The 12,878-nt window shown below is 39.0% G+C and overlaps 1 protein-coding gene across 4 annotated transcripts in view; it reads left to right on the top strand.

The window, feature by feature from the left end:
* Nucleotides 1–12,878, top strand: part of ASPH (aspartate beta-hydroxylase) — a 182,600-nt gene that overhangs the window by 19,604 nt on the left and 150,118 nt on the right. For 2 of the 4 annotated variants that reach the window (XM_061123369.1, XM_061123372.1), the window contains exons 2-4: nt 9,749–9,898; nt 10,629–10,673; nt 12,149–12,217. In XM_061123369.1, the coding sequence (XP_060979352.1) occupies nt 9,749–9,898; nt 10,629–10,673; nt 12,149–12,217 (264 nt within the window). Of the gene's footprint in view, nt 1–6,575; nt 6,601–9,748; nt 9,899–10,628; nt 10,674–12,148; nt 12,218–12,878 lie in introns of those variants that run through there. The other 2 variants (XM_061123371.1, XM_061123370.1) reach the window with 2 other exon arrangements.

Genomic DNA, 12,878 nt, shown 5'->3' with positions numbered 1-12,878 from the left:
ACATCCATTCCTGGCAGAGCCCCCCATCCTCTCTTGCTCCTGTGAATCCCTTGCTTGGCAGTCAGCCCTTTAGAGTGAGATGCTGGCAGGATGGTTTATACCCGGGTTCTCCCTTCCTGCCCTCTTCTGGCGAAGGAAGCTAGGACACCTTGCAGGAGGCGGGAGGAGGCGGGGGGTGGTGCGTGGGGTAGCGGAGTGCACCCTGCTTGGTAATCGCTGCCTTTTCTCTGCAGCTGCCCCTCCCGCTCAGCTCGGCTGAGGGTGGGCCAGTCCCCAGGGCTGCTGTCACTTCAGACCAGCTGGCCACTAGGAGGCCAGCCTAGGAGGTCCCCACTGCCACTCTCAGGCTTGATAGTTTGTGGGAATAACTCAGAACTGGGTAACTTTCCTCTTTCGTGCTCTGTTCACCATTGAAGTTGAATTGCAGTGAAAGGCTGCAGATTAGAACTAGCCAGAGGACGAGACTTAGAGCAAAGTGGGAAAGTTCTGAACACAAAGCTCCCATTTTCCTCAAGGACATCAGTTTGCAGTGTATGTAGAGTACTGCCAATGAGGGGAGCTCATCCGAGCCTTTGGTACCCAGGGTTTTTACTGGGGCTGCATCACATACTGGGCTTCCCTGGTACTCAGGGGTAAAGAATCCACCTGCCAACGTAGGAGACATGGGTTCAATCCCTGGGTCGGGAAGATTCCCTGGAGAAGGAAATGGCAACCCATTCCAGTATTCTTGCCGGGAAAATCCCATGGGCAGAAGAGCCTGGCAGGCTGCAGTTCGTAGGATTGTAAAAGTGTCGGACATGGGTTAGTGACTCAACAACATCACATACTGAAAGCATGGCTGCCCTTAACTGATATATATAGTCATACAGTCTGCAAATCACTCTATTAGACTGTCCATTGGCCAAAGCCCCCAAGCAAACTAATCACTCCTATTGGGCAGGACATGTCAGGGACCTCCAAGATAAGGGCAAAAGCCAGACCTTTCTTTGGGTAAAGTTAATTCTTTACTATGCAATTTATAATTACAGGCATTCTTGCTTTTGATTTATTATGTTTTATCAGCTTCCTTATTATTAACTTATTTAGTAAAGGGCTGAAGCTTGTCCCCAGAATGTATTGTGATACACAATTGCATCAACTGCTTTTTTTCTTGTAATTTTTAAAATGCATATGTTTTGTAATTTATCACATGAGTTTTCTGTATGTGAAGGTGTTAGTCACTCAGTCGTGTCCAGCTCTTTGCAACCTCATGGACTGTAGCCTGCCAGGCTCCTCTCTCCATGGAATTCTCCAAGCAAGAATAATGGAGTGGGTTGCCATTCCCTCCTCCAGGAGATCTTCCTGACCCAGGTGATTGAACCCAGATCTCCTGCATCACCAGCAGACTCTTGACCTTAGCCTCCAGGGAAGCCTGAGTTTTCCTTATAATTTTTGCTAATGCTGTTCTTTACTTCCTTCTTGCATCTCTTGGGCACTTTATTGTAAATGCTGAATTCTTTCACCCTAGAAAGTGTGGGCTCATGGGAAGGATGGCTGCAGATCTTTTGCTGTCTAAATGGGTTAAGGTCAAAAAGTCCTCAGGGACACAGCTGTAAGTCAGTGGTGGTCACACATAATGGCTTTGTGACCTAGTCTCATTGCCTCGGATTTAGAGCTACATAAGTCAGTAGGGTTATGCTTTTCTGTTGTTTTTAGTTTGGGGGAAAAAAAAAACTTTTCTTTTTGTTATGTTTTGAAGCAACTCTCATCACCTCAGAGTTTCTGAATGGACACCACCACTTACTCTTTTAAAAATATCTTTTACCACTCTAGATTCTGCAGGAGACTGAATTTCAGTACCATACTAATAGCATGAATGACAAGCTGGGGGTGTTTTTGTTCCTAAGTCTTCTCTCTTTATTAAATTCACTGTAGAAAGAACTAATGAAACTTTAAGAACTAGCTCATTAGGCCTGGCTTGAGCATTTGGGGTTAGCTCCCATTTGTGTTGTATTTTTAGCTTCTTACTAGTGGAGTTCTGGTCTACCACAGAGTCATGAGGTGGGGTTGATGGGCCTGCACTCTGATATAGTCGTTCTCTCTGCTGTGAATCAGCAGTAATCCAGACAGACATGTAAGCTGGGGCAGTGGTTCCCAACTTGGGGTTCCAAAGTTTAATAAAGTTTCCGAAAATTATTTGGGAGCTGATTTAGACAGTCATTGCTAATTGTTTCTTTTTCCCTCATTTATCCTAATGCAAATGGAAACGGCTTTCTTCATTTTGTTTTACTGAATTCTAAAATGCATGGCAGCCCCTTGTCACTCCTCCAGTCTCTCATGCCTTTTCCACAGGGTCAGTTGGGGGAGGTGTCAGGTGTCTCAGGTGTTAGGTGCTTCAGGTGTCTGGCTAGCCGGCTGACAAATGGACTACACAAGTCCGTCATGCTCAGGTCTTCTTGTGCTCAAACTGGGTGTCATTCAGCCAGCATTGATCAGTGAGGACTTTGTCTGACATAGAACCATGAGGTTTGGTCCTAGACCATTTTGGGTTCATCACCAGTGTTTGGGAACTACTGGACTTTCCCCCTGATTTCTCTCTTTCTTAATAATTTATAGGTCTTTTCTTCTTATGAATGAATTTTGGGATCATTACATTCCTGGAGATGAGGAAGCTTGAAGTGACTTGGCATTTATTGGAACATTTATTGGGTCCCTTTGCTCCCTTATTTCTGAAGTGTTAGCAGGAAGAAGTTTGATTACTCTTGTAACAGCAAGGATTTGAGAGAGAATTTACCTACTTATTTAACAGATGGGTGCAAGGCAAATGTACATTATTGAACAAGGCAGATTCAGTCTCTTGCTCCAGACCCTGAGAATTAGGGATGCGGTGATTCTGTTTTTGTGTGGTCCCTGGACCAGCATCAGATCACCTTATTATCAATAGAAACGCATAATCTTGGGCTCCACTCCAGACCTATAGAACCGGAAACTGTGAGGTGGGCCCAGCAATCTGTGTTGACAGGTCCTCCAGGTGACTCTGTGGTTTGAGCAGCACCGCTGTAAGTGATAGCTGATTGGGTAAGCCATCAGGAGGATGGCTTGGAGGAAGTCATCACTCTTGCCCTGTGAGAATCCTGATGGGTTTTCACCTGGTCAGTTTTAGAGGCAGGAAGAGCACTGGACTCCATGGACATAGGTCTTGGCTCTTGTGGTCTCCAGTGATGTCAGGCTGATAGTAATAATCTCAGAGCACACTGTAGATGTTTAGTCTTTGCTTGAACCTAGGATTTTGCTATTAGTTCCAGCAGCTGTTACAAGGAATAGTTAATATTACTTCATTTTTCTTTGCTAGAGTCATAAAGACATGATTTGCTCTATGCAAATTTTATTTATTTAAATGATTTTATAAAATTGAATTATTATTATAAGAGGTCAAACCAATCAATTCTAAAGAAAACCAACTCCAAATATTCACTGGAAGAACTGATGCTGAAGCTCCAATACTTTGGCCACCTGATGCAAAGAACCGACTCATTGGAAAAGACCCTGATGCTGGGAGAGATTGAAGACAAAAGGAGAAGGGCAGCAGAGGATGAAATGGTTGGATAGCACCATTGACTCAACGGACATGAACTTGAGTGTACTCCAGGAGATAGTGAAGGACTGGGGAGCCTGGTGTGCTACAGTCTATGGGTTTGCAGAGTCGGACACAACTTAGCAATCAAGCAGCAATTATAAGAGATAGTTACTTGGAATTCAGGGTTTCTTTTTCCTTAAGCAATGCTGTTTTACAGAGATTTCATCCTAATGGCCCTATCTAGAATAACAGGTCTGCCATTATTGTGAAACTGAGGAGGTAAGATATTTTATTGCAATACCTGTAGAACTGTTGCAAGAAACAAGGAGAAGGTTAACTCTAAGGTGTGTAAATATATGTGATAAAGATTTGCAGAAGAGAATTATCTGGAGCTCACCCTCAGGGGTGAGGCGTACCTACACTTAGTAGCTGTGATTCTTGTCTCGGTTTAATGTTTGGCCCCAAACCTGGAATTAGGGCCTTGCCCAGGCCGATAAAGGGAGAGAGGAAGCCCTCACAGCCTCTGCAGGCTTGGTGGCAGACCAGGGCCATGAAAAGAGCTGTAAATTGGGGCTGAGCAGACTTGTGCATGAGTCCAGATGGCTCCAATCACAGTGTGCCGTATGCATGACTTCAGCAAATATTTGCAGGCCTCCTTTGTGCCAAGACACTTTTCTTCCCCTAAACTTTAAACTTTTTATTTTGTATTGGGGGATCACCGATTAACAATGTTGTGGTAGTTTCAGATGAACAACTCAGGGACTCAGCCATGTATATGCATGTATCCCTTCTCCCCCAAACTCCGCTCCCATCCAGGCTGCCACATGATGTTGAGCAGAGTTCCCTGTGCTATACAATAGGTCCTTGTTGGTTATCCATTTTAAATACAGCAGTGTGTACATGTCCATTCCAAAGTCTCTAACTGTCCCTTCTCCCAGCCTCATTAAGTCATTCATTTGCATCTTCATAGATGGACCTACAGAGTGTCATACCGAGTGAAATAAATCAGACAGAGGAGAAATATCGTATGACATCCCTTATATGTGGAATCTAGAAAAAGATGATACTAGTGAACTTACAAAACAGAAATTCTCCAAGACACTTTTTATAGGCAAGGAAATGGAGGTCCGGATGTTTGATGACTACTCTCAAATCAAAGGTTTTGAAACTTGAATTGAATTGAGGTCTCGAGTCTGAAATGGGCCATGCACATGTAAGTGTGGTGGCTTGGTTTCCAGTGTTCCCAAGAAGGGTCTCCAGTCACTCTTACTTCCTCTCTGAAAACAACAAAAGAAGCTTCTGAAATATTTGTCTAGGAAATCTGTATGATGGTTGGTGACCTATCTTAAACCCCTATCAACAGGTGATTCTTTATCATGTCAACATTTTAGTCAGCACTGACTTCAGCAGGACAGACCCTTGAAGGGAGGAATCACTCTTGGTCAGGGCACCTAAGACCCTGGTTAGTTTTGCTTAGGTGTCCCTGTGGCTCTGTCCACTCTGTCCAGGCTCTGGGCCATTGAATATTGGCATCATAGGTTGCTGACTCCTTTCCAGGACATTGATCTGTTTCATTTGTGTGTGAAGTATTCAGTTTGACTGAAAAAATTCAAGACTCATAAACAACCTTGAAAGGTTGCTGCCTCACTTTGGATACAGTGTGTGCTCAATTAATTTAGCGTATTGATCAGAGCTCTGATGAAGTCTGTGAGCTGCTAAACTGGGAAAGATTGAAGGCAGTGCAACAAGGGGGTGGCAGAGGATGAGGTGCTTAGGTAGCATCACGGACTCAATGGACTTGTGTGTGCTTGCCTGCTAAGTTGCTTCAGTCATGTCCAACTCTGAGGCCCTATGGACCATAGTCCGCCTGGCTCCTCTGTCCATGGGATTCTCCAGGCAAGAATACTGGAGTGGATTGCTGTGTCCTCCTCCAGGGGATCTTCCTGACCCAGGGATCGAGCCTGTGTCTCTTACATCTCCTGCATTGGCAGGTGGGTTCTTTACCACTAGCACGTGGATTTGAGAAAACTCCAGGAGACAGTGGAGACCAGAGAAGGCTGGTGTGCTGCAGTCCGTGGGGTCACAGAGTCAGACATGACTTAGCAACTGAAAACAACAACACATCTTAAATCAGTGAATAAATTGGGCTGGTTTTATTTCCCAGAAGAGAATATTTGGAGAGGGGGATGGGGAGAAGATGAAAAAAAAATCAGAATATAGTTATGCAATCTGTTTCCAGTTTCCTGAGATGATTTATCTAGTGTTTCCTAGATGATTCTCTTATTGGTGAAGAGTTCCTTCTTTCACTGTCTACTCCCCCTGCCCACCATGTCTTCCTCCCCAGCTCTCTCTCCCTCCTCTAGGGAACCCTTTTTTATTGTCACTTTACTTTTGCTGTTGAGGGAATTAGTCTTGGGAAGGTATTGTCTGTGACTCAGAATTCTAGAGCATTGATTCATTTCTTACCTTTTAGGGCCCTGTTTCATTAGAATAAACTAAACAGTGCACTTTTCACATAGGCATTGGATTAGATTCCCAAGGGTCAGTTCAAGCTGTTGCTGGGCATGGGTCCACATTTTATAGCAAGACTTATTTCAGTTTTGAATGATTTGGTATTTGGCTAAAAGCACTGAAGACTGATTCCAGAGAACCCAAACTGGCAGCACATTTGTTCCTCTTTTTTTTTTTTTTTTTTTAGGCATGCTTGATTTTTTTTTTTTTAAGTTTTGGAGTTGGGGAATAGGATCAACCCAGAAAGGGATCCCAGAAGCGGGAGAAAGGCTGTTGTACTCGTAGCAGAGCATTTCAGCCCAAGTGATTAGCGGTATTTGGCCCTGAGGAAGAGGCCTCTAAAAATAACTGGTGAGCAGAGCTTGCAGTCAGGTCCAATTTCAGCTCTAGAGGCCTTGCCCGAGGAACTGCTGGCCTCTCCACAGCGCCAGGAGCAAAGGGCCTGTGTCCTGCCTGGTACCTGCTCACAGGGCTTCAGTTTTTTTCCTTCCATATATATTATTCATGGATTGAAGAAATCAAAATGGCAGACGGTAAAGTTATATTTTTGTTCTTTGGGTTAAAAGTGGTTTGGAAACTAGATGGCAGTTTTTAGCTTGATTTTTCAGTTGTGCGCTGTTCAGATATTTTTGGCTAAGTGCTTTGACTGCATCTTCTATGTTTTCCATTTCCAACTCCTGGAGATCTCAGTGTTTCAAGTAGTTTAATTTTTCATGGGCCAATCTGTCTTTAATATTAATGTTAGGTTTTAGAGTCTTAACCTAGAATATCTTTTATTGTATTGTAATATCAGACAACATCTTACAGACTTCAGATAAATGAACAAGTGGTTTGTCTTGGTCTTAGAATTTAATTACAGTGATTTTAAAGAATTGTGTGCATTTAGATTTCATGTAAAATTTTCGGAAATTTAAAGGCTTTATGATTCCTGTCTTGTATTAATGAACATACTTAGTTGGCTCAAGCAGAGCCTTATATGTGGAAACGGACCTAATTTTTGTGAAGCAGACAATAAATGCAAAGAAAGGACTTTGGGGTTTTATTTTGTTTTTTCAAATTGAATCATTAACCTTCAACCTTTCTTTAATGGTGTATTGATTTACATTTTTGTATGTGTTTGTTTTTGCCTTTCTTGGTGAATTAAGATAGTCTTTTTAATGGAAGGCAAGTTGTATTGGCTCATTATGTCGAAAATGTGTTTGAGAAACATAAAATAGACATGTTGAAACTGCTTCCAGCTCTCAGCTACCTAAGCAGTCACTTGGAAGGATTCTATTATTAGTGTGGAGAATATGAGTCTCTCTGCTTTGAACGCTGTTTTAAATAAATGGTGAAAATGGATCACTTGACCATCCTGATAAAGAATATGAGATCTGTTTCTGATTTTTAGTTCTTTTATAAGGCACTTCTCCCCTTCTCCATGGATTGCTTAATCTACAGAGTGAAGCAACATCAGCTGTTACTTCTGACCCACTTTTATAACAGTTCTCGGCTCCAAGAGGGTGATATTCTGTAATGTAAAAAAGTGATCAGTTTGATGAATAGCTTTTATGGTTTTTTAAAACTTTAAATGTGTATCCAGTTTGGAGTATAAATATGAAATCCCTAAAATAATGCTTACCAAAGCTTATAAATGGTTGATTTGTAATTCACTTAGTTATAGTTCCAGTTAAGTAATTGACCAGATGCTGGGGTCCATCTTCTCTTTTGCTTTTCCTTAACCACATAAAATTTCTGATGGTCCCTATCCCCAGCTTCATCTAATCTTAGAAAAGAGGGACAAACTACTGGATGTTTTTCCAGAATATGTTTGGAACAGAGTACTCATTTCAGATTTGCTTGGGGAGTTGTAAACTCTCTTGAAGGGTTTATCTTACTGTGGTTTTTTCAGTCTGGTTGGACAGAAACTGATCTGCCCTTTGGGACTGAGCACACCGTGTTTACAAAGTGACATCTCAAGAAGGTGTTATTTGGTGTCAGTTAAAAAGTTCCACTAAGAAGATGGTTCAGAAAAGACAGCTTTCTATAATTTATAATTTGTTTTGTTCCTTCATGGAATTAGTAAATAGTAACAGTAAAAAGATTGATGCTATTGGAGTAATACCTCATTTATTTGACATTATGAAGGGATGGATAAAATGCTAATCATTTCATGTTCTAGCTAAGTAACATTTACCCTTTCTTTGACGTTTACCTTTTAAACAATAAATCCATTTAATTTAAAAAATTTGAATAAAAATCTTTCCAAAATTTGTTATACATTTTTTGCACTGTTAAACAGTTTGAAACAGTGGTTTAATGGCAGAATTAATTTGAATGTCATTATTACTTTGTACTGAAAGATTATTTTAATAGGTAAGGACTATAAGTTTTCTAGTTAAGGTCTGGTCACCAATGAGCATCAGTCATAAATAGCTTCCTGCCATTCTTTTCAAGTTCTTGTGTCTACTCTTGCTATATTCAAATATTTTCTAGGCACTTTCCTCCATCAGCACTTTATTGCTTTAACTCCTTTGGGTTAGGCTGTCTTTAATGTCTAATTTTGTTCAGTGAGTTAGGAAACTTTTTTATTGTTTTAATTGTATTGGAGTCTAATTGATTTGCAATATTGTGTTAGTTTCAGGTATACAGTGGAGTGATTCAATTACACATATACATATATTCCTTCTTTTTTAGGTTCTTTTCTCATACAGTTTATCACAGAACATTGAGTAGAGTCCTCTGTGCTATACAGTAGGTCCTTATTGGTTATCTGTCTTATGTATAGTAGTGTGTGTGTTCATCTCAAGCTCCTGTTTTATCCCCTGCCCTCCAACCCTGGAAGTTAGGAAACTTGACTGAAGTTGTTAGAATCCTCTGAAGTGAATATTGGCGAAGGAAATGACAACCCACTCCAGTATTCTTGCCAGGGAAATGCCATGGACAGAGGAGCCTGGTGGGCTAGAGTTCATGGGGTTGCAAAGAGTTGGACATGACTTAGGGACTGAACCACAACATAAAGTATATTAAATGTATCAAATGTGACGTATGACAGTTCCGGTGGACAGGACCCTACAAAGGTGTTTCTGCATTGAGACCGATTTGAAAAACTTCCCCTGTGTCTGTGGGTCCCAGCGGATCCCATGTAGAAGGGGCACTGGACTGCACTGGTCGGCTTCTCTTCTTCCCTGGCCTCTATTTCCTATAAATAGTTTCCTTCCTTCCGTGTCTCTCTGCCTAAGAATATGGAGCATTTGGGGGAAGGCTTTTTTCTATGGCAGAGTTTTCCAGATTCTACAGAAACTAGATGGAGCAGAAGAAAAGGCTTTGGCTACCTCTGTGATCTTAATAAGCTGTTGATATACTCTGAACTTTGAAGGAGGTTCTATTTAGGTCGTTTGGATATAGAACTTGAAACATACATATCAATTTTTATTTTAAAAAATAGTCATTAGTAGTTTATTTCTTTCATTGCTTCAACATTAGGGTCTTAGGTGTGTGGTTTTGTGTCGAACCATAAGTCTTTTCCATTTTCAAAATCTTTGTGTAACGTGATTTAAGAATTTAAGTGACAACTAACTTTGAAGTGATTTAGCATTGTAAGCACTATCACATTCCTCGAGAAATATTTCAGTGAAAAGAGGTTCAATAAAGCTTTTTCTTCTTATATAATGACATTTTCCCTCTTTTATTTTTTAACAGAGACAAAGCAGGGAGGACCCAAGAATGGGAGGAAAGGAGGACTTTCTGGAAGTTCATTTTTTACATGGTTTATGGTCATCGCGTTGCTCGGAGTTTGGACATCAGTAGCTGTGGTCTGGTTTGATCTTGTTGATTATGAAGAAGTGTTAGGTAAGGGTCTTCATGTTGTTTCTTATTAGTACTGTTAATTTCTGTAGCCTTCCAGTGGTTCTCAGTAGGGAAGGAAGAAAAGGGGACATTAGCAGGGTTAGCTTGGAGTGATGGCTTCAACTTCTTTGAACATGATCTGTTGAAGTAAAAATAGACTTACATTGTTTGCACAGAAAAATTGTATCAAACAGTACATACTCCCATGACATGCAATAGTCTATCATTTCTATTCCATTTTGTTATATTACGAATTTTTAAAATAGGTCATGAGCCAACTGAATTTATTCAAGGACCCATGAGTTGATCATGAATACAACTGGCAAGACCCTGACTTAAAGAAAGCATTTCAAAGCATACCCTTCTGTGTCCTCATTGAAATTGTGGGAGCACAAGTGTGTGTGTGAGTTCGTATGTAGGTGTACCCTGTACCGTGTTTAGAGGAAGTTGTCCTGTTACTTCTGATAGTTGTCGTCCTTCCTTCTCCTTTTCCCCTTTCTCTCCCCATCATCACTGCAGTTTTTCATGATTTTTTTTACTTTCATGATTCTTTGTTTCACTTGGTCAAGTCTTTTTTTTGTAATTGAGGTAAAATTCACATGACATAAAATTCAACAGTGTAAATATGTAGAAACATAGAGTTCACTGGTTTTTAACTTTTTGTGCTGTCATCATTATTAATTTCAGAATATTTAAGCGCAAGTAACAATTTCGTGTTTTTACATGCATGCAGCCAAAGCAAAGGACTTCCGTTATAACTTGTCAGAGGTGCTTCAAGGTAGGCTCCTGGAGATGAATTTTAAGTCTACTTGTGTTAGTCTCTAAAACTGCACCCTTAGGCTACTCTTTTAGTTATCACCTGCATTAGAGAATGTAAGTGATGGGACCAATTTTCCCTTTTAAATTTCTCAGAAAGTATAGTTTCTGGTTTTTTTTTTTTTAAATGTTATTTGAACTGTACTATATGTAGCCTCAACTGCAGACCAGTGCTTTTCATTTATATTTTCTTAGGTATAGAAATGATCACTTCCTTGTCTCTCACTGCTATCATTTTCAATATATGTGTGCTTTGTAAACCAGGCTTCGACATAGCAAGTTAAATGTTTTCCAAAGTAGGACAAGGGCTCTGGGAGGGTCCGAGTTGGTCATATCTATTCTACTCCCAACGTTCTTCATGCTGTTATGCAATGTTTTAATTTACTTTTTAATAAGAAATGGTGGCAGTGTTGCCAACTAGTGTTTTTGTACTGATACTCTATTTGTGAATGTGGTTTAAAATATTGTTTAAAAATGTGAAACTAATAAACCTCTTCACATCCATTGTCCAGTGATGAATTATAAATTGTGTCAATTTTTAGATGTTTTTAGGAAACTGAATGTATTTGACTCACATTTGAAATGCTGAACATAACAGTGCTCCGAGATGATAAAACTTTATTATGTCTTAAAATTCATACTTACTCTTTTTAAAAAAAAAAAAAATTCATACTTACTCTTTTTGAAGGAGGAAGTCTCTGCTAATACTGACTTTTCAGCTTGTCTGTTTTAAGTCTTTTTTTTTTTTCCTTAGTAATAGATGACTGGTGCTAGTTATGTTTTTAAGTAGGGTAACTGTAAGTGTTCCTTTGTAACTTCAAAAGGCCAGTTTTACATACTTTATTTCCAGAACAGTCTTTTTTTAAAGGTTGATTCATGATGCTTGTCATAAGTCTTTATTATAAAATATAAAGTTAATCTATCCTTTTATTTTTAGTACTTGTACTTGATGTGAATTATATATTGTCTTTGAGACTCTATGGTTTGAGAATCTATGGGTATTTAGTTTTGAATATTGATGGTATGAGGAACTTCTATATTATAGAAATGTTAAATTTCATGTAACTGCTAGAAGTAGATCCATATTGTTCCTTATATATGTTGAAAATTTTATCTGAAATATTTTTAGCAATAAAATTTAAAAATATTGTTCTGAAATGATTAAATATCAGGGTATTGTTAAGCCCTGAAAGAAAATATTATCTCAGTTATATTTCTTATATTTGTTAGGTGAATATTTCCTTCATCTCTAAGTGAACTGTCTTCATTTTTAAGTGAGATTATCATTTAGCACAGCTTTTCATAATGAAAGGAGCAAAGAGTTGCCTTGCTTGGTAGCATTAATAACTAATATGCAGGACTGTAAGAAGTAGTAACACCTTATTAAATTTGGTTTTCCTTTTGTTCCCACATCCTTCTCTGCTTCTCTTCTTGTAGGAAAACTTGGAATCTATGATGCTGATGGTGATGGAGATTTTGATGTGGACGATGCCAAAGTTTTATTAGGCAAGTACACATTTTCTAAAAGTTAGTGATGCTAAAATATTGGAAGCAAAATAATATTTAAGTTTTAATAGTGTCTATGTCAATCATTTACATTTTATGGAAGATATTTTCCCACATTATATATTCTTGTTAGGATGAAATGAATAGCTTAATTATTTTTCCATAAACTCTCACATTTCAAGTTACTTTTGCAAATAGATAAAATATATAGCTCCTGCACAGATGTTCTTAATTGGTATCATTTCATATATTTTTAGATTTAAAGCACTGTATATTTTGAACATAGCATTTGAAAATTTAATGTCCTAGTCTGTTTTCAAATATGGTAATTACAGCTATTCTTTAGCATCATTTGACATATTTCACGTCCATTTGAAAGTGTGAATTTCTAAAAGCTTACATAAATTCATTTTGAAATAAAGTAGTGGTAGTAAACATCTCAAAATGTCCTATGAAGGTTTGGAAGTTAACATTAAAATATAAACTAGTAGTCTTTGGCCAGATTACTTGTTTGTTTTTTTTTTTAAGTCTTGACGCTTCTTTTTTATCACCAGAAATACCTGTCTTAATCATTGAGATGTTTTTTGTAATAAATAAAGAGGTGATATTCTTTCATTTATTTTAACATGCTATCATGCTATAAAAGATGGTGCTAATTTTA

This window comes from Dama dama, chromosome 21, assembly GCF_033118175.1.
Source record: "Dama dama isolate Ldn47 chromosome 21, ASM3311817v1, whole genome shotgun sequence".
NCBI classification, from domain to species: domain Eukaryota; kingdom Metazoa; phylum Chordata; class Mammalia; order Artiodactyla; family Cervidae; genus Dama; species Dama dama.
The sequence above is the reverse complement of the archived record's forward strand: the minus strand, read 5'-3'. Positions and strand labels throughout refer to the sequence as shown.